This window comes from Xiphias gladius, chromosome 10, assembly GCF_016859285.1.
Source record: "Xiphias gladius isolate SHS-SW01 ecotype Sanya breed wild chromosome 10, ASM1685928v1, whole genome shotgun sequence".
NCBI lineage: Eukaryota > Metazoa > Chordata > Actinopteri > Istiophoriformes > Xiphiidae > Xiphias > Xiphias gladius.
The window spans coordinates 13240994-13268968 of NC_053409.1; the positions used below are offsets into that span (position 1 = coordinate 13240994).

Sequence of the window (27975 nt, forward strand, 5' to 3'; positions counted from 1 at the left end):
CCTGACCTTGACTGTTTTCAAATTCACCTAGTTACTTAGGGACAAATGTTTCTCTGTACTCATTTTAAATCTAAGTTTAAGACATGCATGTATGAGCAGGATTGTGCGACGTCACAAAAAGACTTGGTCCAATACTCAAGTGACATAGTGTGGAAACTTGAAAACTCTGATGCACATAGATTGAGAATAGATTATTCACTTCAGTCGGCCATATTTTATGTCCAGGGGTCAGACTTTTGAAATGAAAAATATATTTGCATATTCATAGAATATAGATTTTACATTGAGGGAGAAGATGTAAATTTAGTGTAATTCAACGTTTTTTGTTAAAAAACCATAAAAGTCGTGAGTTATTACTAAAATCGATTGTTTTTTATTATTAGTAAATATGTCACGAGGGTATATTAATGAATAAAAATAAAAACGAATACAAAACACAAATCACGCTATAATGCTAACACGGTCTGTTTTGTTGGTTTTTCCAACCGAAAGCGGTTGGGAGCAATATATTTGGGAGCAGCCATTGAAGGCATCATATCCTGGGAAAGTGGGAGGTGAATGTTGTCAACGTGACTGTCATCGAGCAACGTTACAGGGGCAGAGAACTGCACAGCCGTCGGTGCTCCACTCGTCTGTATCGTCGGGACTTGGAAAGTGGCCGGGCGGGGGAGACAGGCAGCCAAGCTCGGGATTCAGGAAAGATGGAAATAAGTCGTTGTTTCCGACTATCTCCTTTGTACGCTTTCAGAGCCGTGTTGTAACATTCAGGACAACTTACAGTACATTGTGTTTTGTACGTTTTCCGTTTTGGAACCCAGCAGCGCTAGCTAGCTTAGCAGCCAACCGCTGATAGTGACAGACCCACAGGTACAGGAGAGGAGAGGAGGGGTTGGTGACAAAGGAAGGTGGCGAGGTAACGATGAACCGCTTTCGAAAGTGGCTGTATAAGCCCAAGGTAAGTTATCTTGGATTCACACGCTGTGTCAGCACTGCAGTCAGTCATTTTTTATGCATAGCTTTGGAGATAGCTAGCAAAACAGCCAATCAGTGTGGCTCGCTAGCCTGATTACTTCACACAGAGCCACACATCTGCTAACGTTAGCCAGTGTTCCTGATGTTACACTGTATTAACAGTAGCTACCCCTTTGTTGTTGTTGATGCTTTTGTTTTAAAGCGCTAGTCTGGACTCACATTGTTACTTCCTTGCAATGTACACTGATTTATACTGACTGACTTACTGCCGCCTTCAGCTGACATTATCATTAATTTTAGGTATTGAAGTAATTAATTTTTTTTCGTTATTACACGTTCTTTGTAATACCGTAATAATAATATGATTATTTATAACAAAAAGCAACACTAATGAAAAAAATAATCATAAAATTGGCAGTAATGTTAATAATGTTTTCATTAAAAGTGAAATAGTCTTCATATTAAATAAAAAGTTCTATAGCATTTTAGTGCAGCAACTAATGATTATTTTCATAATTGATTAATCTGGTTATTTCCTCGATTAACTGATATATTGTTTGGTCTATAGCATGTTAGGAAACACAGAAAAATGCTTATCACAATTTCCTGAAGGCCAAGATCACATTGTTTGTTTTGTCTGACCAATAGACCAAAGTCCAAAGAGGTTCACTTTACTGTCTCATAAGACAAAGAAAAGCAGCAGAACCTCACAATTGAGAGGCTGGAACCAGGGAAAATGTTTGGCATTTAAGCTTTAAAAAATGACTGAAACGACAAATTGATTTACAATATAGTTGCCAATGATTTTTCTATAATTAATTAAATAACTAATTGGTCAGCTCTGCAGAATTTGAGTGGATTTGATTTGTTTGTTGATTGTACATGCCATCCCAAACTTCACGCATGGTTGTTGAAAGCCACCAAAACACATCAAATCAAATGCTGCTCAGGCTCACTATTTGTGAAGAAAATCATCAGGTTTGGAGTGAGCTCGAAACGGATCTGCTGTAATTCTTTAAATCAAGCTCACAGTGTGGAAACATGCCTGACACAGCCGAGGACATATTGAAGGCTTGGTCGCCTTGTTAAATGAACAGTTTAATACTGTATATGTCATCTGCAGCATTTTTTTAGGGTGAGTGACTGTGAATATTTCTCTAGGGAGGGAATTCTTGTTAACTTGCAGAGTTTAGGAAGAGAAATTGTACACTAGTCAGTCCTTTAACTTGAACTCACAGAACTGTGTAGTTCCGAGGCAGGTTGTGAATGGTCGGTATACGCAGTAATTTACTGTATTTGTGCTGCATCCTCACAAAACATCAGCGTTTCTGTAGAGTAATATATAAATAAACAGTCACAGATTTCCTGCCCATGTTGGATTGAGACACTCCTACATGGTCTGCTTCTAGAATATTCTGAGCTTTGGATGTTGTAAATTTAACATGGGTTAAATCATCACACTGTCCCAGTTACTCATATGCTCTTTCATAAAGTTTGCTATTTACAGAGACAACTGTTTTAGCAAATATTCCTCTTAAAGCGCATTACAAAATGATGCACATCACTTATACTACACAGTATTCTAGTGTGGCCTCTTTTGGAGGATGGCTACAAAAGGTCATTATTATCAACTGCATAGCATTCACATAAAAACCTTAGGGAATTTAAAAAAAATACTGAATTCTCCTAACTTTCTGTAATTGATTAAAAATCTTGACTTTTAATGAAGAACGCTGAGGGTGTAGTTTTCTCTGCTCTATTCCAAACACCCACATTCAGAGCAAGGCAACAGGCCTGAATAACATTTTAGTGTGTTTAATGCATTGTATCCTTTCGGTATATTAGGATAAGAGCTGCACATAAAAAGGCTGACCTTGCATCATAAACGCTCTACATTTTGAGCCTCCAAAGAACAATTTTTTGTTTTATAGAAATGGAGGAAAGTATACTGCAGACAGACAGCCTCTCAGACAAGTTGTTTATTGTGGTGCAGTCAGTGTTGTGTTTCTTGTTATAGTGAATTGAATTCTTTTGTCAACATGTATTTCTAATGGCAGTATAAGTTGATAAGTCAGTCTTTCTGGTGATAGAAGACAGCTGGGTTGCTATCAACTATAATTGGAGTTTTGGCGACAGTAGTGTCAGACAAGGCTTAGATGAAATGCCTCAGATTATATATCATCTTCCTTCTCTTTACCAAACACACACACACACCTGCGTCATTCCCCTTTTCTCTGTTTAACCATGTTTGCTGTCACAGCACTTTTGTGGTCCATTGTTGGGGTTAGGTCTAAGTGTTGGGGTTCACCAGAGTATTGTCGCATTCATGAATGACTACTGCCTCTGAAGTGCTGAGCTATTACATGAGTGCCTTTTCTGCTAAATCACGGTCATGGTAGGAATTAACCAAATTACACACAAATCTGTGGGATTTAAATGAGCAGTTCTGCCTCAAAGCATTGAAGAGAGAGTGCTAAAAGCCTCGGTAATTATGCCAATCAGTATGAAAAGACAATAGAAATGAAAGGGTTCAGATCACTTTATGCCCCTGCTACTGAACAGCAGCTTTACTAGCCAATAGTTTTGTTTTTTGCTCTGAGAGAAAATATTTCTGTGGTAATTAAAATCAGTGCCCAACCCGCATAATCTGGCATTTATTGTTGAACACAGCGTAGCATTGTCATTTTGCATTAACAGTAAACTGTTTATTATTGAACTCTGTTCTCCTGGAGATAGAAATGTGTTGATTCAGCATGTTCCCTTGACTGAAGAGGAGCTATTGATATATTCCAGAGCTGCTCTTTACCTCCCCAGATAAGTCCCACTGAGGAGGACTTTCTTTTGCCCATGCTACCCAATCCATTCCCAGTGTGTTAGAGAGTAGTGTGCAGCTCTGTGCGGGACATATTGTACCTGTCTATTCTGCTTGACTCTGTTATCAAAGCGCAAGAATGGATTGTCCTGATCTTCTGTAAGGCTTCAAGGGAAAGGTAGTAATAGTTAACTCACTAAAAGTAAGGATAAATTAGTATATGGGTTTTCACTTTCCTTTTAGTCAATAAAACTGGTTTAGCTGGGTTTTATGTGAATAGTTAACTATTTTTTCCCAAAATATCTACAATATGACTTAACATTGTGCAGGGAAAAGTTGTAGATAAGTAAAGAGGCTTTGGAGAGTGTGAAATCAAGGGTGAAGTTTTCATGGAAATCTGTTTTCATTGCACTTTGCGGCAGTCCCAAATAAAGACGAGACCTGGCTCAGGTTTCCAAGCAGCCAAAATGGCCACTGTCTCCTCACCTCTCATTCATCAGTGCTAAACTTGCTGAGTGACTGATGGCGGGAGAGGGAGATGTCAGGAGGCTAAACTTGTATACTCCCTCTGTAGCCTGTGTTCCTCTCCTCTCTCTCGGTTGTTCCATCAGGCATTCAGGAGCTGACCTTCAGCTCCACGCCACCTCATCTGTCAGTGTGACGGGCTCACAGCTCTCTTCAGGCCGGTTGCGCTCACTTCCATCTGCAGGATGCTAGTAATTTGCCTTTCATTACCACCTCTCCCCGCCGGACAGTTTAGTGTGCAGGTAGCTGATACTCTCTACAGTCCTCCTCATTAAACTGTCAGATATCACTGTGTGTGTGTAACAACGTAGGCTGTTAATAAGTGTAAGAACATATGTAATGCTAATACCTGATTACTTTTATAAGATCATCCAGCATCTGACAGTTCACTTGAGAACAGAGAAAAAACACATCTTAATTTGGCAACAGTAAAATGATGCGTAATGGTCAAAAATCTCATCAGAATTGACTATAAAAGAGCTCTCAGCTGTTAACAGGTTTTTCGGTTAGTTAATTTTACCTCTCTATTTCTCTCACAAATTCCACTTTTTTAATGGCAACAATTGTATTTATTTATTCATTGTGTATAGCAAAAATTCAGAGCCTTCAGTTCTTCATCTCTTACCCTTATCTCCACATACATGCTTTTAAATTTTGACTGATGACTTTTGTTTGAATACATTTTCGTTATACATCTTTATCTTTAATATTTAGTGAAATAAAAGACCAGTTTTGGGTTTTGCCTCCTAAATTTCAAACTACAGTTAACAAAGTTTTCTCTTGGCGGTCCTTTTTAACAGGATTGTACTTATAAGTTGTATTTAAGTTAAAAATAGCTTTGAAATGTTAGAATATAGTGAAAAATGCCCATCAGTTTCTTGTAGCCCGAGTTGACTTATTCATATTGTTTGTTTTGTTCGACCAACTGATCAAAACCCAACAACATTCATTTTAATCTCATAAAAGACTAAGACGAACAAAAAAAATTGACATTTGATATTTGTCTGTGTGTGTGTGTGTGTGTGTGTGTGTGTGTGTGTGTGTGTGTGTGTGTGTGTGTATGTATGTGTGTATGTGTATGTGTATGTGTATGTGTATGTATATGTGTGTGTGTGTATGTGTATATATGTGTGTATGTATATATATGTGTGTATGTATAACTATGTGTGTATGTGTGTGTATGTATGTGTGTGTATGTATGTGTGTATGTGTATGTGTGTATGTATGTGTGTATGTGTATGTGTGTATGTGTATGTGTATATGTGTATGTGTGTATGTGTATGTGTATATGTGTATGTGTATATATGTGTGTGTATGTGTATGTGTATATATGTGTATATATATGTGTGTGTATGTGTATGTGTATATATGTATATATATGTGTGTGTATGTGTATGTGTATACATGTGTATATATATGTGTGTGTATGTGTGTGTATATATATGTGTGTGTATGTGTATGTGTATATATGTATATATATGTGTGTGTATGTATGTGTATGTATGTATATATAAGTGTGTATGTATATATATGTATGTATGTATATATATGTATGTATGTATATATATGTATGTATGTATGTATGTATGTATATATATATGTATGTATGTATGTATATATATATGTATGTATGTATGTGTATATATATGTATGTATGTATGTGTATGTATGTATGTGTGTGTGTGTGTGTGTGTGTGTATGTATGTATGTATGTATGTATGTATGTGTATGTATGTATGTATGTGTGTGTGTGTGTGTGTGTGTGTGTGTGTGTGTGTGTGTGTGTGTGTGTATGTATGTATGTATGTATGTATGTGTATGTATGTATATATATGTATGTATGTATATGTATGTATGTATGTATGTATGCATGTATGTGTATGTATGTATATATATATGTATGTATGTGTATATATATATATATATATGTATGTGTATGTGTGTGTGTGTGTGTGTGTGTGTGTATATATTTAATGGTTTACGGTCAAATTCAAGTAATCTGTTTTGTATGTAGAGGAATGGTGTAGAATCATTTATACACGTTAATGAAACACAGCAAGCGTGTAAGTATTTTCCATGATCCATGATAAATCATTGTCAAACCACCATGAAAGATGCTTTAGAGATGTTTGTCTACACTGTCAGAAAGAAGAGCAGACATGTTGACAGCTGATGGTTTTGACAAAGCAACAAATTTTTATTTATTATCCACTCAGGCACCAGTTTTGCTTCTGTTGCCATCTGTGTGGGCCCTACTTAAATGCATCATTTGAATTTGATTTTTAAAAGAAGCGTTCATCTATGAGGAGGTGGTGATGACACATGGTTAAAACAGCGGGAATAACTATACATCTTTTAGTACAAACTTACTAAAATCTGTGTGGAAAGGGAAGTTGATACTCATTAATTCATTTTGTCCTTATTGAATTTTAATCGAACTAAAAGTTATTATTGTAAATATTTTGGTACTCTTAACCAAGTGTATATATAAATATAACAAAAATCGAAATATCAGATGAATATCTATCCTATATATTTTCATCAGAGCACCACCCTTCATGGCAAATACTTTGTCACACTGTTGAATTATTCCTGGTAATTTCCTCAGTAGTGTTTGTTCCACTTCTGGAGAGTATGACTAGCCCTGCTGTTGTGAGCTCTGCTGTTGTTTACTTCATCTTCTTGTGTGATAAATGATGTCATCAATCATCATTTATCACTGCCCTGGTTTGTTTGTGAATATTGCTAACATGCACGCAGAAGAACTGAGAGAGGGCAAAGCAATTAGCGGCTTTTTTCGTTGCAGAGTTGATTGGCACAGAGTCGATGGAAGAGCAAACTGCTGAGCATCAGCCAGTGTGGCTTCATATTTAGCCCCGTTTCTGGAGTTCTTTGTGGATGTCCCATTCTGCTTACCCACCAGCCATGCTGTAATTGATTTGGTGTCAGCTGCCTGGATTTAGAGATCTGACCCTAGTGCAAATCGAGACAGGCCAGGCGATTGAGGGCCTTTTAAAATTCATTTGAGGATTGGGGAATCAGGGCCCACCATTTGAGGTGTAGGAAAGCGACGATTGAAGGAAAGTAGCTGTGGAAGAAAAGTGAGATTTAAAGGTACCACAGAGAATCAGTGAGTCTGACATCCACTGAGAAGCTGCACTCATTTTCTACACCTCGTTTCTTACTGGTAATAATTGGTACCCTCTCTGACCAAAGGCCTTTTTTAAATCCTTCTCTTCATTGTCACTGATGATAAATGTAAAGCATGGGCTCAAGGTGCCCTTTATCTATACTATGAGTCTGACTGTTCTAGGAAGAGCCAAAAAATGAAATGCCACCATCCTGCTCTGGGCTCCGTCTTATCAACAGGGAAGAATGGCAGGGACAGCAGGAGAGGAGGAGAACAGTGGGCCTGTATTTTTGGGATTAGATTTTGGCCTCGGTTACAGTTGGCAGGACATAAGATGAGAGGATGTTGCTCTGTAGCAGCTCTAGTGTTTCTTCTTACTGAATTCTAGTGAGGGGATGATTAGTAATCCGAAAGACGGGACAAATTGAAACAAGATTTTTTATGAACATTGATATTTTATCGAGTGTTTTTATTCAAGCAATATTAAAATATGTTTATGTTCTCATCCTGTAGCTGTTGTATGTTGCAGTGGAATGACCACAGTAATGACCAAAGTCATTTGGTCATGTAATGACATGGCATCTTTTGAAAAGATCTCATTTGCCAGATAGTGACAGTATTTTCTTAACTTGCCAAAAGATAATGTGGGAAAGACGATATGAATGGCAGTTTCCTTTAGGTAAAATAAATCTTTGTTATGGGTAAAACCCTAATTGGAGTGCAAACTACTATTACTTAATTATTATTCATTATTATTTATGTATTTAGTTATTCATTCAGTAGTACTTATTTTGCTACTCCCCTGTTAGGTTGAGATGTCAGTGGGGTAATTTCAGGCGCAATCCCAGTTGCACAAGCATGTTGATTTGTATGCTTTTAATCTCAACAGACAGTAATCAGAAATGTGTGTTTGCTCACAAGCGTACCGTGGCTATCCACGGCTGTGGACAATGGAAGCTCTCAGTCACTGTAAGTAACAATGAAAAGTATGTGGACGGAGGTAGCCTGATTCTGAGTCATGCACGTTCTCAAGAGTGACAAGGGGATGTGGAGGGATCATACCAGTGCATAGGTGGGTTTGTTTAAATTGTACTTGCTTCAGTACAATTCTTCGATGTTGTGCGTGGCAGTATTTTCAGTCACTGGTGTTTTTGTATATAGATGGGGGTATGCATCTCCACCAATCTTGTCATTTTTTTCAGGGCACGCACATTCTAAAATTCACCTTCCCCTCCACAGTCACAATTTAACAGCCAGTTCTGGATTGTATAACCAGATTATTTCTTGCATAAGAACTTCCCTGCAGTTGTTGTGAGGAGGGGTGTCCCCACATGTCACCACACTACCATCAGGGGATCCTGGACATGCCTTGTAGCCAATTAAATCCTTTGTGCTCCCCTGTGTTACCTCGGCCAGTCCTGCTAAATCATGTGCCAGGCACATGCACAGGTCATTGCTTAGTCCAAATTCCAGATTAGGGCAGTCCCCAGAGAAGGGACAAGCACACAGATTATGCCATCAATCCAGATGGGCAGACCACTCTGAATATATTGAGTCAATGAACTGAGTTAAGTCTTTCGTCTATTGTGGATCCAGCTTTCATCTGGTTAGTGCAGAAAGCTCCTCAGCAGCCTTTGATTAGTACCAATGATTTGACTGCAAATTTGTTTAATTGAAAATCTCAGAATGCCTTAAAGTGTGACCAAAATGCTTTTAAGACATTTGGAGTTTACGCTTGAAAGATCACCATCAATAACTTGGTAGCTGCAGAAAACAACACAGAGGTGAGGAAAGAAACTCCTGATGCAAGCTGAACATGAAGGGAATGACTCAACACAAGTAAACCTGCTACAGCATAACACTGCATTCTTAGAAAGATTTCACTTTTTACTCTGCCAAACTTAATATTAATAATGGTTGAGGAAGTTTCCTTGTTTGTTACCAAAATGATTGGCTCGCTATGCCGGGGCTTTTATGCTGAGTGCTGAATAATGTATAAGGTTGTGAACCGTATCCGGCTGCTTTTTTGCTAGTCTGCTAACTGACTGGATGAAGCAGAGTGAACTGGTTTCCCTCCTACAATATTTGCCTCTGATCCTTGGAAGGCAGCCAGAAGGCAGCAAATTGAGCCTGGAATAGAGTACGGAGGGCAGAGGCAAGGTTTCTCATAAGTCCCTTAAGTGGGCTCAATGTGCATGCACTGACGCTATGAACATTCATGAAGCATTAGCCAGACAGCCTCTATCATACGCACAGTCTGAATGGAAATGAAGCCCAAAATCAGCAGCTCAAGGAGAAAGCTGGCTAAGATGATGAAAATGTTGATTGTACAGTGGCAGGCAATTCTCCGTAACACGTTTTAATAAGAGTCGCACTGTCATCAGTATTTATTGATTTAATGTTAAACAAAAGGGACAGAATTTTATGGAGTCATTGGAAAGTTACGTGATTGAGGGATCTTAACAGTAATTGTCACCCTGTATGAAGTTATGGGAGATTATTAGTCTGAAATGATGGGTTTCTGACCGCAATGGATAGAGTTTTTGAGTCATCTCAGAGAGAGGGCACCCAGGACAACTGACAGCAGGAGTATAACAGGACAGCAGGGGACAAGAGCTGAATCTGCTGAATCATTTCCTCACTTATGCAAGGCAGACCTATCATTGGTGATAGTGAAACAACTTGCAAGTTCAGGAGTCAGGTTGTCAGATGTTCGCACAAATACTTTGATATAGCAGTTTTAATACCCTAATAGGAAGGTTATGTTCTCAGCTCCTTAATTGAGTTGTTGCCAGTAAGCGTTTTTTACCTTTTTAAAATTTTTCTCAGTCTGGAGGTTTACTAAGTAGGATTTTTTTTAGCTCTTTCACAGTGGCAGGTTATTATAAAAGCAAATCTTTTTTTTTTTTTAACCATTTAGCTATACTTGTAAAGTGTAATGTCAAAGCCAAGACTTAACTCTGTGCCAACCCATGTTATGTAAGCAGATGAAAACGGGCACTTGTTTCAACAGATAGCCTGCCTTTTCAGCTTTTCAAAGCAGTGTCTAACACCATCGCTGACTCACAGTCCATGTGACCAGGTAGATATTATCACTGGAGGCTTTAGATCTTAATATCAGACAAAGGATTAGCCTGTATTTTATGACTTTTAAGGGCCTCATCTCTCGGAGACAGCTGCCCTAATGCTAGCCTTATTAACCAGAGGTGTTAACTGTGCTGAATTTGATTAGATGTTAAAGTAGCACTACTACACTGACTTTTGCAATGACCCAGGATTTGGTTGCACCAGCTGTCAGAAAGCTAGTCAAGATATTAATAATGTGTAAATCTGTTGCAAGGAAACTTCTGTTTTCCTCTTCAATCAAAGTCAATCAACTATGTAAAATGGGAAGTCACTTTGTCATTTCAAGCAGTAACACAGCTTTCAAAATAGCTGTTTTAGGAGGCCAAAAACTGTATTTAAAACTTAACTGGCAATCCTTTGTTAATGTAGATATGACTTTTGAATATGCTTAAATGGAGAAATATTTGTATTTAAGATTTAGTAGTGTTAATACAATTTAGAATGAGACATCATCAAAATAATATAAAACATTATCGGCAAAATGCTTTGTAATTTCAGGTATTTGAGGTTTGTCATTGTCAAATAGAGTTAAAAAACTTCCCTGTTTACTTACTTAATAGACAGCATGTTAATCAAATCTCAGGTGTTGACCATATGCCATTACCTCTTTTAGTCTTAGCTGTGTAAGTGTTACACCCAACATTTTTCCTGACTGTAAATATTTAGTCACAAGTACTCCCTATGTAAGACCTACTTGTTCAACTATGTGGTTTGAGCTGTTTTAATTTAGTGATGTAAATCTTAACTTAGTAAACATTATGTTATAACTAGGGTGGTACAACCAGCTTCCGTCAGAAAAGTGGGTGAAGTAGACATCTGCCTTATGAAAACCAGTGATATGTTTGCTTGTCAGTTCTGACTTAAATCTTTCATAAATTTTTTTCTAATATTTGATATATGATTACTCCACAGTACACTAAACTTGTAGACCAAACAACTCAAGCATTGCTGCCTATCTAAAAGTAAATCAGCATGTCTTGAACATTGCCTGCCTTTGACTATTCCACCATGATGCAATGCTACAGGAATGTTCCCTCTTGTGTGAGGAATGCAGTAGGAGGAGGCCTATAGGATGGCATCTGTCTCAAATGCTTCTTTTCTTCCTCCGTCAGCGTTGGCCTATAAGCTTCAAAAATCTCAAAGTGAATGCCATCACTCTCCGGGCCGTGTTGTGTCTTGGCAAGAAAAAGGTCTTTCACTGTCTTCCTCTCCTGTTTCCTGTTTGGTCATTGTGACATTTGTATCATAGACTCACTCATTGTTGTGCAGTTGTCCAGTCCTATCTGCCTCCTAACTGGTGTTATCATTGCTTTTCTCATTGTTCAGAGATTTTGGATGTAAAGATAAATACCTGATTTTGTGGTGGTTTTGTTTGCCTTCCTGTGTATAATTAAGATTTCCTTTGTATTCATTTCCCATTAGCCTACGCATTCAGAAAAACCCATGTAAAATGTTTTTCCATTATAGTAATGTCAAGTGCAATGATTAGTATTATTATTTGCTTATATTACTTGTCTTGTAACAATACTGTGGCTATCTATATGATTTATATATAGGATATGTATGTGAGCCTGTTAAGAAAGAACACTTGAGAAGACTGAAACACATACTATATTTGCCTGCTGTAATACAAACTTGGTGTTGTCTGTTTAAGTTTGGATTAGATGTCTTTTGTGCATTGCTCTTTATGTCAGAGACATAAAAATTCACACCCATGAACAAAATGTGCCGGAATATTATTGAATTTGCTCTGTGGGACTCAGGACAAGAAAAAGGCAGCAAGGTCGGGTTTTATGTCAGTAAGTATCTGTTCTACTCAATTGTCCTTGAGCAAGAAAAGAAATGCCTAGCTTTCATTTACCTGCAGGCAGGTGAAAACTCAAGTATCACACATTAAAGGACTAAACGGGGGTTTATAAAAACTACCATTTATCCTTCTTGTAATTGCATTATCACCCAAAAAAAATCGCCCAGTATTATAGTATTTTATCTTGAATTTAGTCTCCCACCGTGACATATTTTGTCCTCCAAATAACCTTAAAGATGTTTGGAGTAGTCTTTCCCCTCTCACAGAAATAATGCGACGAGTATCCTAGCTCTAGGTTATACAGTATCTCTGTGTTTTCTCCTCAGAGTTTGTTTCATTATTAATGAGAGAGAGTGAGGGAACAGCACCATGTATCATATTCAGAGAGAGAAGGCAAGGGCCCACAGGGAGAGCATCACGCAACAGGAAGCACTGCAAACTTAAGGGAAAAGGTCCTCTGAGAGGTTTTCGGTAAATACCAGTATTCAGTTTGACTTCACGAAAAGCACTTCCAGAAAGTCGACGCACGGCAGGCAAATGAGCCTGTTTGCCAGCGTAGCCACCCCACCCCTCTTCCAGTCTGCACAGTCATGCTGTCCTTTTAAGCTCCTGTACTGTCATTGGGTCCTTGTGGTTTGTGATGATGCACGTCAGCATGTGGTCGCCATTTTCAAAACCATTAACCTTTCGATCAACGGGAGCCCTCCCCAGGATGTTTGTGCGCACATAGTCCTTGTCGGTCTCTTGATGTAAGAATTGGTATCTTCATTGTCCTGTTAAGTTTGCATTGCAATTATTTTATCATTTTTAGTTAGGTGTAAGCAATACAGATGAGAAATTTTGACGTTTACATTTTTCATGCCTCAGTGTCTCTTCCCTACCTTGTGTGTTGTGGCTGTACATGTGGTTCACTCAGCAGCTGAGTGATTTGCGGCGCTGTGCTGTTCCCCCCACATTGACAGGAGCATGGTGGGAGATAATGAAACAAATCCTCTACCAGGGCCAGGCTCTCTAATTACACCTACTCTTCTGGGGAGCTCTCACACTATATTAACCTTTGTTAACTCCCCCTGTAAGGATTAGTGCCTTTTTTTTTTTTTTTTATCATTTACCTTCCTATACTTGTTGAAAATTTGGATATGCATGAATGTGTTTTTTTATTTACTCATACATCATCATTAGCTGGCCTATACAATGCCCTACTTACTTATTATGCTGCCTTCATGTTTGTGCTCTATTGCCTTGTCATGGCTTCTCTCTGTACATCTCTCTATCTTGTTCTCTGAGTTTTATTTGCCTGGGATTAGGGTTTATGTCACCAAAGCAGAAGAAGACTACAAGAGCAACAGTCACTGCTGGCTACATACAATTGCCGTTGGTGAAACTGTGCTGACTTGAAAAACTCCACCTGTTAACCCCAAAGTGCTGTAGTAGCACACTGTTGTTGTAACCACGAGACTTGCTGAACATAATTCGTAATTCATGTGTTGACCTGCCTGAACCACCAAGGATCAAGTCTTTTTGGTAGACTGCAGCTTTCCATGCCAGACACTGTAAGTCACTCATGCAGAGCTCTAAATGGTGCACACTGTAATTCTCATAAGCAATATACATGAAAACTATTGTAATGAAAGAACACAGGTCATTCTCGTGAGCAACTAGTGGGATTAATGGTCAAAATAGAGCAGACTAAGACTAATGTAAGGCTGGGTCAGATGATTTCATGGCTGTTGGATCTCTGATATTTGTGTCCACAGCTTCAGAACCAGTTAGTAAAGGACACTCAGGAGTTCACTAGATGAAAGATATTCTGAAAATATATTAACTTTGATGGCTTGCCTATGATATTTGGTTTTTGGTGGATATTGGCAAGGTAACATTTGGCCACTACAGCTCTGAAGAAGCATTGACAGTGTCTCACAGGATATCTTTTTAAAGTTAACAAAATAAAAAAATTTCTATCTGTAATTAAATGATGAGTGGCTTACATTTTAAAAGCCAGAATAGTAAAAGACATTCTATAGACAGGAAACCCCAATATCATGTTTCAGTTTTTTAGAAAGCCAATTAATGAGCAAAGTACACATGTGCAGAAAACATACAGTATAAAGGGGGTAGACTATTTTCAAGCCCAGTGTGTATTTTTGAAAATTCTGTGCATTGCTTTGTTGGTATTGTTTCTCATTAACAGCAATACAAGTATTCAAAATGATCTCCTTTTGTTTTCTTGTGTTTCTGCACAGAGGACGGACCCTCAGCTCCTGGCCCAGTTCTACTACGCTGATGAAGAGCTGAACCAGGTGGCCACTGAGCTGGACAGCCTCGATGGCAGGAAGGACCCTCAGAGATGTACCCTGCTGGTCAACCAGTTCCGATCCTGTCAGGTCAGCAGGGAGAAACTAACACACTCAAAGTCATCATCTTTATGTGCTTGTCATTTCACCAAGGAAAGCTTTCAGTCTTTTTAATAAGTGTTTATATTTCATTCAGTCATAATAAATTATCCCCCAGAATAGCCCTCAACTGGATTGGATTTGACTTTAAGCCATGAATTATATGTGCTTCATTTTAGATTGTTTTCATTCACATAAGCACTTGGCTTGACCTTGGCTTTGCCTGGAAGCTAAAAATAGACAACACCTTTATCATCCCTTTCCGGATACAAGCGGGGTGATATGTCAATTGCTTTACCAAACATTGCTCGGTTAGAGTTCTTGTATCAAACAGTTTTGTTGATAAGATGAGCTAAGTGGACTTTGTTTGGAAGCAGCCAGTGGACACACTCATCTTTACTTTGATAACACAGGGCTGTGTGTCATGTGGGTTATTAGTAAATGGTTACAAGAGCAGCTTCTTTAGAAAGAGGCATTTTATAACTGCAACTTTGAAGTAAATGTGTTTTGAAGAAAAATTGGTTTAGAACTTAGTCTCTTTTTTACTATATTCAGAAACAGCTGAATGAAACACAAACTGAGAATCTTAAGATAGGAATGTACGGTTATTGCATATAGCGATAAAGATTGTTGTTTGAGGTCTTTACGAGGTGAGGGTTGAGGGGAGCTTAGAAGGTAATGCTGCACATGAGTGATGGCTGCAATGCTGCATCATGCTGAGCGAGCTTGAGGTGGTTTAGGGAGGTCGTCATGTGGCCCGTTGTGCCATAGCTTCCTCTACCGCCAAGGCACTCAGGGGAGAACCACTTAATAAGGTCATCGCTTGATCCCCGACTGTTCTGTCTCTTTCCCTCTGTCAATCTGTCACCTTTTTTTTTCTTCAGTATTTCTTTACAGTTTTCAGTTATTTACTTTCTCTTTTAATTGCTCTGCTGCTCTTCTCCCTCTTTCTTACTGTCTCTATACTGAGTTTTTTTAAAAATTCTTTTCATCATGCTGAGGCTTTTCAGAAGTTGTGGATGTGCAGCCCTTGTTAAGTTTTGTCTGTCCATACCTCAAATCAGTCTCTGATTTCTCATTTCACAAATTGCAGTGAAAAAATGTTTGATGGCAAACTCTCAGAACTTATATGCTCAAAGAAGAGTATTTTCAGTGGAGTGCCTCTGAGGCCTCAGGGATTTTGAAGAATGAATTAAGCAGCATAATATCCCGCAGCCCCAAGAACAGAAGGCAAATGCACTCAAGCCAAAATTTTGCACTTGAACCTGCCATTACTGCTATCAGGTCTTATTCATGGGCCTCTGTGGGGATTACTGGCATGCTGCTCATATTATGTTGGCACGGCTGTTCTTACAGTGTGGCCTGCTGGAACAGGCAAGTGTGTGTTTTAGATGGACAAAGATTGAGTTAGATGGCACACACAAGAGACAGAAGAAGAGAAAGGGTCAAAGATAGACAGAGAACAGAGTGGGAGAAAAAAAAAAAACTGAAGCCAGTCTTTTGTTAAAAGTAGGTATGACGCCGGAGTTGCTACACCTGGATTATTGGAAACCAACATTGGTGAAGGTTATCACTGATGTCCCCTGCTGGGAGACGCTCACAGACAGTGGGGTGGTACTCAGACTGGACCAAGACACATGCGCAGCAACACAGCCATAAAGGAATTGGTGGTTAAGCTCTCCCTCTCAAAGCTTTTTAATCTTTCTCCTCGGGGCGAGCAGAGAAAGACGCAGTGCTGTGCCTGACAAGATTACAGTGCACAGTGCAGCTGCGGTTGAGTGAAAGGCTCATTGTAAGTCATTGTTATGGCTGTTGTACATGCCAGCGGCACATAAGCTCTTGATTAGCTCTTGCTGTGTGTGACACTGCATTTTCACTGCTGGAATTATGGGCTTTAGTTTAATGTTTTTATTGAGAGAGAATGTAGCTGCAAGGCCCATAATGGTCTCATGTACTTGTCAAATTGTTTTCATTCTCTTCCTAATCAATGGTTTTTAAACGCTGCAATACAATGGCCTTCTCGAAAGAGGTGAAACTCGGATTAATAACCACCATTTGTTAATCAAAGTCAACACTGAGAAAATAGCTTTTCAGGAACAGATTTTCACTCACTCATATTTATCCCTCCAACTAGTATGTTCAATCCTGTTTTCTGACACTCTTGTTCTCATCCTCAGGACAATGTGTTGAACATTATCAATCAGATCATGGATGAATGTATCCCCAATGACCGGGCCAACAGAGACTTCTGTGTCAAGTTCCCCGAGGAGATCCGTCATGACAACTTGGCAGGGCAACTGTGGTTTGGAGCTGAGGTAGCGTATTCCCTCCAGCATCAGACTGTAGGAAAACAACTTTACACAAGTCCTAAATATAAAAATACTGTATTTCCTTTTTACAGTTGTGGTGTTTCTTGATCAACAAGTGCAATTGTAAACACAATTTTCTCTGTTTAATCTTTTGTACAAGGCGAGAGAATTAATGATGTACATTTTCCTGTGCAGTGTTTGGCTGCCGGCTCCATTATCATGAACAGGGAGATAGAGAGTATAGCTATGAGACCCCTGGCCAAGGACCTCACGCGCAGCCTGGAGGAGGTACGCAACATCTCCAGAGACCAGGCCCTGAGAGACCTCAACTTGTACACAGACCGCATGAGGGACGCATTGCGACATTTTGACAGCCTTTTTGCTGAGTTTGAGCTCAGGTAAATTAAGGACCAGAAATTATTGGCAATTGTACCAACAAGATTAATCCACAAGTATAATCCTCTCAAGGATTTCTGTTGCAAGTTTGCCAAAAAAACATTGAACAAAGCTGTGAATGTCATTACATTCCTCTTCCTTTTCTTCTGTTGCCAGTTATGTGTCAGCCATGGTGCCTGTGAAGTCTCCCAAAGAATACTATGTACAGCAGGAGGTGATTGTGCTCTTCTGCGAGACTGTGGAGAGGTGAGTGCACAGAGGCATAAACAGATGCTGACTTCACCTGGAATTAACCAGAATCTAAATAATATGCAGAAATAATGTGTTTTTTTTTTTTTTTTTTAAATCATGTTTTCCTCTCTCTGTTGTCTCAGGGCCCTGAAACTAGGCTATCTCACACAGGACATGATCGATGACTATGAACCTGCATTGATGTTTACAATTCCCAGACTAGCCATTGTGTGGTAAGTGTTGCCTGTCCTCTCCATTCTTCCGCCCATCTCTTTGTTTTCTACTCTTTCCCACTCTCTTACAGAATTTTAAACACATTTTTAGTGGGCTGGTTGTGTATTCAGAGGGGCCTCTCAACCTACACCGAAAATCAGAGGACATGTCTGAGCTCTTCCGGCCTTTTCGAACTTTACTGAAGAAAATCAGGTAGAATCCATGAGTATTAAACATCACAAAAAAACAATCTTTTTCCTCTACCACTATGTTAAAACCTATTTTACAATGCTTTTTTAGAGACCTGCTGCAGACCCTGACTGAAGAGGAGCTGATGACGCTGGAGAGAAACCTGTGTATCTCTCAGGATGGGGAGTTGTCCACAGGCCAGGGTCTGGCTACAAACAGTGTGCCAGCACCAGTCCAAGAGAATCACTCATCCTGCACCCCTGCTAATGACACCTCCAAGCGAGAGAGTGGGGGGGAGCAGGAGCATCTGGCTCTTTATGTCTGTCCCAGCCAGGAGGAGGAGCTGGCGGAAGTGGAAAAGGGCTGGGAGGAGGTGGAGACAGAGAGGGGGGAGGAGGAACAGGAGCAGGGCCTGCTATGTGAGGAGGCAGAGGAGGCTGAGCTGGCCTGCTCCATGCAGTACGATGAGGAGGAACTGGAGCAGCTCAACATGATGGTGTACCTCGTAGGAGACGAGATGTCCACCCTGCTGTCACCTCCTCAGGGTCAGTCCCCAGCCCACAATCCCAGAAGAGCAGAGGCAGGAGGCTCCAGTGGGGCCTCCAGCACTGATGCGTCTCCTCGCAGGCTTCTGGGGGGGCGGGGAAGGACAGGCATCTATATAGAGGAGGAGGACAGGGTTTTTTTTATGGAGGACCTGGATGCGGCAGGAGACAGCATCACCAGCATCTCAAGAGAGGCCTGTAGTTGTGTCGCCTCTCCTTCCAAAGCACCAGAGTCTGCTCGTCCTGTGCAGCACAAGATGCGACCACAGCCAGACTCTATTAGGAACGGCTGGTACTCTGAGACCCCATCAGAGCAACCATGCCCACAGCCACGCAGCCAGAACACACTCTGTCATAATGCAAAGCTCCCACCATGCACCACCACCCCTGGCTCTGAACCTCTGCCTTACACAAACGGATGGGAGATGGGTTTGGAGGGGACAGCTTCTGAAACTGCCGAGGTCATTGCCCACCGTATGGGTGGGATGAAGCTGTCTGCCACGGTCATCTTCAATCCTCGCTCCCCGAGCTTGACGGAACTGGCTGTGGACAAGCTGCTGCTGCCGCGGGCCACTCCCTCTGAGATTGAGCCCTGCAGCCCTCTGGTGGCCACTCACTGCCTGCTTAACTCGTGTGTCTGCTGTGGGAGCTGTGAGGATGGCCACGAGGATGCCATCAACACTGAGACTACTGGACTCGGCTTAGGGCTCGCCTTGGGATTGGACAAACACTCTAAGACGGCAGCCCCCAGCACTGTCATCCAGTCTTCTGCTTGCCGGTTGCCCCCGCGAGGTCAGGAGCCCCACTGTAAGGGTGAGCTCACCCAGGTGACTCCACCATCTTCCCGCAGCTCTGCAGAGCCGCTGGAAGAGGATTCAGACTCCCAGCTCTGTGAGAAGTGCCTGGTGGTGGCTCCAGGGCCGGGGCATCACGCTCAGGACTGTAGCTCCAGCGGAGGGGATGGACCCTCCCTGTGCAACCACCAGCTGAGGACTGAAAAGAGGCAGCAGGCCAGTGGAGGCCGACAGAGGGATAAGGAGATGGATAAAGACAAGCCAGGAACTAAAGACTTGAAGAGGGACACCAAAGAGGACGGCAGGAGGAGCTCCAGGTGTGCTGTCATGTCTAGAAGTTATTTTACTAGCTTTTTCGTTTATGTTGGAGTAATCTGTCTTCGAGCTCCACAAAGTTTTGCATCAACCTAAATATCTGTTCTATTTCCCCATGGTTCATCACATATATTAAATTATTTGGTTGCTTTCATCCATTGTTTCTCATTTACACTTTGCCTTTTGTTGCCTTAATTATATAAATGTGTGTTTGTTTTGCCACTGTGTTTATGTATACACATTTTATTCTGTACTTTTGCTTTATTTCTCCTTTTTCACTATTTATTTGGTTCTTTTTAGTTTTCAGAACTCTCCCCTCAGCTCTGTGTCAGGTAGTGACTGTGAGAGTGTGTCGGTCACCACATGTAGTCTGTCAAGCAGTGCATATACTCCCAGGTAACTGATCACTCATGTGAAAGTGTCATACATTTGTGAGTGTCTCTTCCTACCCTCGATCTGATGGTTACTAAAAGAAAAAAGGAGTCCTTGCATGAGAGATAAAAAGATAGCTTTGTTAATTTCCATACTTTATTGAGGTGTTTGTTCAGATTGAGCAATTGATTGAAGTGTCAGTCACTTCTTCCGTTATGAGCTACAGGTGACGGCATTCTTTTGCCTTCTTTTGGGTTTGACCGTAGATTTTGTTTGACATACAGTATGTAGGACTTTTGATTTTTTTGTGTAAAAACAGTATGTTTAATAATAACTGGGTTCCTGGAGATTTGCAATGTGCATTAACACATTTGCTGTCCTTTTGTGCTCATTCTACAGAAACATGGGTGTGATTTTTAGTCAAGTGGTGGGGAAATAACTTGGGAGCAAATTGTGTGTTTGTTTCCTTTTCGACCGACAGTTAACATCCTGCATTCATCTTTAACTTAAAGATTGAAATCTCCTATTGATGAAATATAAATTGAATGTGTAAATAGTGGGTGCATATTTGGGAAAGATGAAATGACGATCCTTCCCTGTCCCTCATCGCTTCCTCTAGTCCTGTGAGCAGTCTGACCCCCAGCTCGGGGACGTCAGAAGACCCGGACCATCAGGAGATCCAGCTGGCTCTGGAAGACGCCAAGGTGGCCACCAGGAACAAGATTCGATCACGCTTCCATAGCAGCAGTGACCTCATCCACCGTCTCTTTGTTTGTATATCAGGTAAAAGCTCTCTCTCTCTTAGTCGCTTTCTGCTCCAGCTCTTTGTCTCTCTCAAGCTGATATCCATTATGTGTGATGTAGGTGTTGCTGATCAGCTGCAGACCAACTATGCTAGTGACCTTCGCAGCATCCTCAAGACTCTATTTGAAGTCATGGCAACCAAGTGTGAGGAAGGAGACAACGATAAACAAAAGAAAGGTGAGGAAGATTTCTTAGATATACAGTATGGTAAATTGTCTTTTTCCTTACTAATATAATCCAGACAGAATTCAAAACTACCTTACTGCAACTAAAAAATGTATATGCGATGTTTCTTCAACCAAACTATGGCAAAATATAATGCTTCTTATTGACCCAGATCCTGTCTCATAAAACTACACAAACTTAATTTGCCTGCTTGTTCAAAATATTGAATCTGCTTGTGAAAAAAACAGTTTGACTCCAGTCTAAATTCATGCGAAATTAGTGGTTCAGCCCTGCTTCTCTCAGCTAAGAAAAAATGCAAAATCCATATAGTGTAGAAAAACTGAAAAATTCATCTGTGCTTTTATCAAATTATTTCTTGAGTATTGTATTGTGACTACAGTGGATTTAATTTCTTCCTCTGTGGTATCCAGCAGTTCCGGTTCTCCGTAGTGCTGTGCTGGAGGACTGTGCTCTCTGTCAGGAGACCATTTCTTCATCGGAATTGGCAGCCAAGGCGCGGGAGGGCCAGTTCGAAGGTCAGCAAATCTATAAACAACACCCACTCAGAGTTTAGTTGAAATGTCAGCCCGTTCCTTTCCCCTCGTCCTTCAGCAAAAGATGTGCTGATGATGGCAGGCCTGCTTTGTGTTGACTGTTTCTTGTTGGCTCTGTATAGACCCTCCTGACTGGGTCCCTGATGAAGCCTGCAGTTCCTGCATTGCCTGCAAGGCTCCCTTCACTGTCATCCGCAGGAAGCATCACTGTAGGAGCTGTGGAAAGGTACGATTGCTCTTTTCCCATCTGAGGGAGTCCAGGTGGCAAAATACTCTCAGTTGAATGTGATGTTGCTGACACAGATGACTAATATATAGCGCATGTCATAATCATACAGATAGTGACTGACGCATTATACATGTTGTCATTCCAGATCTTCTGCTCTCGTTGCTCCTCCCACTCTGCACCATTGCCCCGATATGGCCAGGTGAAGCCTGTCAGAGTGTGCACGCACTGCTACATGTTTCACGTCACGCCCTTCTACAGCGACAAGGCCGGCATCTGACCCCAGATTATCACAGAAGGCACACAGTCCGCCACAACAAGATCATATGCAACAGACAGATCCTCGACTGTGGTAAACCTTAATGGTCATAATCGTTCCTGCTGAGCAAGGCTTCAGAGCCAGGCCATTATAGATGACAGAGCAGAGAGACCAGTCATGCAGCCACTGAGTGATGATGAGACCCGTTTCTGAGAGATCCTGGTTCCTCCAGTGGGAAATAGAGGGTTTGATTTCTGTGCCCGGCCAACACAAATGATTCACAAATGCCTGTCTGATTATAGAGATGCAAAAGAGAAAGGGAATGAACATGAATTAACAGATTTTGAACTGGCATTGTGCAACAATCTGCTGTAGCAGTTTGCAACACAAAGTCAGAACAGGACATTTAGTTTTTTTGTTTGTTTGGGATTATTTTGTGTTGCTTTAGGTGTAAATGAAAGGATTTGTGACATATTTTCCTATGCTTTAGCGAGCTTCCTACATTTGTGCCAGAGCTCCCTTGGGACTCAGATTACTCACAAGAATGTAAGTCATGATAACGATGTAAATAAGGATAATTCTGGTAATAGCTACACTACAATGTTTTCAGTAAATGTTTGCTATATATGGGAACTGGAAAGCAATCTTCACCAGACTACCCAGTCAAGCAAAAATGAAAAACAGACAGCTTTTATATTGAGTTTCCTTCATGTTTTAGTGGCAATGAATGTGTAATTCTGTACCACTTTGAGAAATGGGGTCTAGATTCGAACAGGACTGACCATTCAGCTCTTGATGGTAATGGGCTGTGCCCAGAGCTTTTACAGTTGCACCATGGCATGTTTAGATTTCTCTGGGGACTTTGCTGCACACTGAGATGGATAAAAGGGATTCCTTAGTCATCACTATCAGGTCTTGAAGGCCCCCTAGTGGAGAGTTGACCTCTCTTTGCTCAGTGCTCTCATCGCCGGAATGTGCACAATTTGTTTGAACCATAGGCCTTCTCAGGTGCTGGCCTACAAACTAGAGGCCAATTATTGCCCTTCGGTTTTCCCTTCCTCAAACTTATTATAGTGCAATATTGAGACTACAAGCTACAGTGGTCCTGCACACTTTAGAGGCAGATCTTTGCTATTTAAATCATAGTTTTAGGCCATTTTTTAGGAGCACAGCTGTGCCGATTTGTGCTCACACTAAATTGTTTCCATCTTTGGTTCTGGTGGTACTGCCAGGCTGGAACAGAGATTTGGTTCCTGACTGACATCATTTGTACCTGACTTCCTTTCTGCTTTTGAATCTGCTTCCATTGCAATGAAAACAAACGCAGTATCTTCCATGCTGTTAAAATGTAACAGTTTGTACATCTGAATGGTCTGAAGTGGCCAATCTACATATATGGACCTTTGAGCAACAACAATGTAATATCACATTATGTCCATTCTGCTCTGACTTAAAGCAGTTTCTCAGGCATTACATAATCAGAATCACTCACTACTGTTGGATAAATCTTATTTTCATCAAAGAACATATAAACTCACTTTGAAAAGGTATGTTTTTCTGTTTTTATAAAGAACAAAAATAATGTATGAAGCTATAATTACTTTTATGCGAAAACAAAATACAAGGAATCATACAGTAATTAAAGGGCAGGATATCCTATTATTATTTCAAAGCTTGGTCTTATTTTGTAAAATTCCAGTACATTTCCATGATAAGAACTGTGTAAAATATTCAACAAACAAATAATGTTATATAGTTTTAAATGCAGTGTATATTGAAATAAATTACTTTTTCCTGTTTAAAAATGATGACTGATAACTTCTCTTGACTTTTACCGCTGAGTACCTGAATTGGGAATATTCTGCCTTAAATATAGATTTGTGTCCTGGATTGATCGACCAGGCAATGAAGTTGTTTGTAATTCATTTATCAAGGGATCAGACTGGAGCTACAGCTATTTCTCTAAGAACTGCAGCTCTTAAATCTGTGGTCTGTCTGTCTGTTTATCCCAGACCACAGGGATATTGTTTTTATAAACTGATTAGTATTTTTATTAAATAAACATAGAACAAAGACTTGGTTGAAATTTCGTATAAGTGAGTGTATTTTTGATTTGGATATAAACTAACTGGATGTTCTGTAAAAATGTCCATTCACTGGAACTATTTTAGTTATTATTTGCCAGTTTTTCCTGCCACTTGGGTAGGTGGTGTGGGCTTACTCGTCTGATGACAACACCCTGCTCAACTGAATTTTCTGAGTTTGGAGAACTGGAGTGACGCTGCGTTACACCTCCAGAAATATTAGAAAGGACACTCAAATGATTTTACACAAAATAGTCTGTTTACTTGCAACGAGCAGCCCTACTAAGATTGTGAAAACAGTTGTGTAATGTCTTCTGTGGCTCTGATGGGAACTTTCTCAAGTGTGAGGAAATATCACATAGTAAGGGTTATCTTGGCTTGGGCTTAAATATTTCAAATTCATAACAGAGAGCCTGTTTTCTGTGGCAAGGAGTTGGATAGATGTGGGCATTTACCAGACATGCCTGGTCTGAAAAAAAAAAAAAAAAAAAACCTTAACTTTATGGGAATGCAATACAAAATTGATGGAGTGACCGTGTAAGAAAAAATACATGGGTTACACTACAACATACTGGAACAGCACAGGACATTTTTCAAAGACCCCAAAGATTCCTTCTCTAAGAATTTATAAAAAAATGTAAAATATCTGCGAGGTGTTTGCTGTTAAATGGCTACACAATTAGGTATAGCTGCCAGTACTGGATAAGAGGCAAAAACATCGCTTGCTGCTAACGTATGACGAGTTGAAACAGTTTTTGGATCATGCGAGGGAATCTGCATTTGTGATGGGACCTGATCCGATCCCCATGGGGGCCACCAGGTGGCAGCACATGTCCACGGCGTGGTATTACAATGGCATTCGTTAGTTACAGCACGCCGGAGATACAGAACCGAAGCATATCATTTTGATGTAATTACCCTTAAATATCGAAAGTGTTGCATTATAGACGTGGTTTCAGCAGCAGTTTACAAATTCTGAAGTCAATGTTTTAATAGTAATGGGGGGGATTTGAGTCAGCAATGCCCAGCTGTAAATTAATAACCACTTGAGCGTACCCTGTGTGAAGTTTTTAATCTCACGTGGGGGACTAACGGTAAAGTCTTCTAATAAGCTCCCAGTGAGTCAGCCACAAGAACTGGATTTCGCAGCGGTATTTGCACGGTGTCCTTCTCAACCCTGCGCCGCTCTTATCTCCTTTTTTCTCATACACGGAGCTGACGGTGGCGAGATAATGGCTTTGTGACCAGGAGGTTCTGTGTGCGTGAGAGAGAGAGAGATGAGGAGTTAAACGCGTCCGGCCTCCGCAGGCTGTGATTGGCCCGCAGCTGCAGCCCTGGGACGGACAACAAGCCTCCGCTGTGTGTGCGCACCAGAAAAAAGTCACTTGGTGGACGAAGCCGACTACACAGTCTGGACCGCCCTGAGGTTGTTTTTTTTTTTTTTTTTTTCCAACCAACATATGGGAGTTTTGTTGTGATTTATATGAAAGCGTCCGGTTCTGCTCGGCCTTTGAATTCGCTATTTTATTTCAGAGACAAGCGTTTAGTGGTCTGCTAGAGGTCGGTGAAAAGTCGACCACTGTCACTTTTGATTCATGGACTCAACGCGGACTTCAGCTAAAAGCATTTCTGTCAAGAGGCTAGTACAAGTTTGACTTCATTCATTCAATATCCAGGTATGTTATCGACATATTTATAGTGAACTTTTCCCCTTTTTAAAAAACCTTTCCCCTTTTATTTGCATGCTTGCCCAAGCTGCAGGTGAGCAGCACTAACTTTTTCACTAAATTTTTACTGTAAGTACATCTAAGATAAACTGGCAACAAGAGACGATTTCATGTACAGTTTGCTATTAAAGATCTTGGTTAGCTATTTGAACATTTAGCCTACACACATGACTGTGCTTTTAGATTAACCAGGACTTCTTAAATTTTACTAAAAAGACTTTAAAGCCCGATGTAAAGTCGCAGTCAGACCCCAAACTGAGTCTGACTGTAGCTGGACAGAGAGGGAAATCTCTCACACATCCCGTAACTGTACTAACTTACTGATTGTGAATTAAAATAGAATTTATTTTCAGTTTTGTTTTGTTATTTTTGTGATATTGACTTTAAACCTACTTCATTTTGGCTTTGTTTTAGACCCTTTAGACTGTTTTACAGACTCTAAAGGGTCCCAGGAGTCTAGTTTGGGAACCACTGAGGTCAGCTAAAGAAAAAAAAAGTTTTGTCCAGCCAGAAAAAGTCTATCAGTGACCTGGAAACAGCTTCGTAAATGTTAGTGAAGTCCTTGATATCACTTGTATATAACCTAATGTTATTGCTCATGCATTTTATATAAACAAGTCATATTTAAAAAAAAAAAATCATAGTATACACAAATGGCTTGAAAAAGATTTTTTTTTTCTAACATTATTCTCCATGGATTGGTCCTGTTATGTGCTTATACACTGAGTCACTGCGTCAATGTGTCTTTCAGATTTAGCGAACATGAAGTTGTCTTTGGACAGTATGGGTGTCCTGAAGATTGTGCTGTTCATCATTGAGGCTGTTTTGCTGACAGACTGCGCAAGAGGTGAGAGCTGCTCCACAAACTTTCTTTCTTTCTTACTAATATTGCATGTTTTAAACCTGGAAGGCAACGCCAGATTCATAGCTCATTATGAGTCAGGTTGACTGACTGGTTTTCTTGTGAGCATGAAGAAAGTCTCAATTGGCTCTTAACGTTTTTTTTCACCGAGAAGTAAGAGATGGAAAACTGAATCGTAAAAAAAAAAAAATTTCGAAACACAGCCCAAAATCAACACAGGGCAGGGGAATGAGAGAGGGCAAGCCTACCCCTACCCGCAGTTTGTGTGTGTTTCAGTCACGGCTGCCTGTGTGTGTGCGCGCGTGTGTGCGAGAATGTGTGTGTGTGCACATACACCAGGGCTAAACCAAACAAACATCATCCATCGGCTTCCCAGGGTGAAAGAACACAAGTCGGTGTAAGAGTCCAGCACTCCCGCGGCAGGCCAAGGGACTGTCTCACATCAGCCTGTGTGTGTATGTGTGTGTTCATCATCGAAACACTGAGTGGAGAGTGGGAGACCTCAGTCTGACCACAATTCACTGCACTGTTTATTGTGCCAATATCAATACTTTGCTTTATAAGGAAAGCCTACGATGAGCTTGTCAACAGGTCTTCAATAACTGTCGAGGCAATTTCTGTTATTTCACTGGCTACTGAACCGTGTCTGATGCAATCCAGTGGCATGAGTCAAAGACCGAGGCAAAACTTGACACTACACTACACGACACTGAAAGCCAGACACATTCCCCCGGAAGACCTCGCACCGGGGAAAACACGCAGGCTCCGTAGCGCTCTATTTATTCTCCAGCTCAGCGTGGAAGTGAATTCAAGAGGCGTCTGATACCTGCATGTGGTTATCAGGGTTTGAGGTAGAGGAGACAGGAGGGGGCTGGCTGCGGCTGAGAAAGGGAGATTAGATCTGTGGGTCTGTAGACAATGCCACATTCACAGCATGGCAGCCGTGCCTTCACGGCACGACTAAACCAAAAGTAAACAAAACTTGAATGCTAAATAAGATTAGACAGGCAATTTTGCATGTTTACAGATTAACAGATGTCAGTGAAAGAGAAACCCAAAGGGGAATCCGATGGGGTGATGGAGAGTGGAGGTCCGACGGCTGTAAATTGATTTTATATCAGACAAAAAGAAGAATTCACAGCCTGTTTTTCATAATTTCCCTGAA

The 27975-nt window shown here is 40.6% G+C and overlaps 2 protein-coding genes across 7 annotated transcripts in view; both read left to right on the forward strand.

Moving 5' to 3' along the window:
- Nucleotides 1–570: 570 nt before the first annotated feature.
- zfyve28 (zinc finger, FYVE domain containing 28) lies at nucleotides 571–24166 on the forward strand. Of its 5 annotated transcripts, none has more exons than XM_040137358.1 (14): nucleotides 571–955; nucleotides 14616–14756; nucleotides 16943–17080; nucleotides 17270–17472; nucleotides 17627–17716; nucleotides 17845–17934; nucleotides 18026–18127; nucleotides 18215–19759; nucleotides 20058–20153; nucleotides 20749–20912; nucleotides 20994–21110; nucleotides 21530–21634; nucleotides 21775–21878; nucleotides 22027–24166. In XM_040137358.1, the coding sequence occupies exons 1-14, from the start codon at nucleotides 920–922 to the stop codon at nucleotides 22156–22158; spliced, it is 3063 nt and encodes a 1020-aa protein (XP_039993292.1). In that variant the 5' UTR covers nucleotides 571–919; the 3' UTR covers nucleotides 22159–24166. The 5 variants fall into 5 exon arrangements, with proteins under 5 accessions (XP_039993292.1, XP_039993293.1, XP_039993297.1 ...); XM_040137359.1 differs by having other exon boundaries at nucleotides 21533–21634; XM_040137362.1 differs by lacking the exon at nucleotides 571–955 and adding an exon at nucleotides 8966–9045.
- Nucleotides 24167–25599: 1433 nt separating this feature from the next.
- The window catches only part of LOC120795365 (fibroblast growth factor receptor-like 1), a 29822-nt gene continuing 27446 nt past the window's right edge, over nucleotides 25600–27975 (forward strand). The window contains exons 1-3 of one of the 2 annotated variants that reach the window (XM_040137243.1): nucleotides 25600–25647; nucleotides 25755–25897; nucleotides 26700–26795. In XM_040137243.1, the coding sequence (XP_039993177.1) occupies nucleotides 26711–26795 (85 nt within the window). In that variant the 5' untranslated portion in view covers nucleotides 25600–25647; nucleotides 25755–25897; nucleotides 26700–26710. Of the gene's footprint in view, nucleotides 25648–25688; nucleotides 25898–26362; nucleotides 26498–26699; nucleotides 26796–27975 lie in introns of those variants that run through there. The other variant, XM_040137244.1, reaches the window with a different exon arrangement.

Bases quoted from the DNA above. Each gene is read 5' to 3' on its own strand.
- zfyve28 (XM_040137358.1), top strand. From the start codon at position 920: ATGAACCGCTTTCGAAAGTGGCTGTATAAGCCCAAG. The intron at 17,935-18,025 runs GTAAGTGTTGCC...ACACATTTTTAG, and splicing joins CCCAGACTAGCCATTGTGTG to TGGGCTGGTTGTGTATTCAG. The intron at 20,154-20,748 runs GTAACTGATCAC...CGCTTCCTCTAG, and splicing joins AGCAGTGCATATACTCCCAG to TCCTGTGAGCAGTCTGACCC.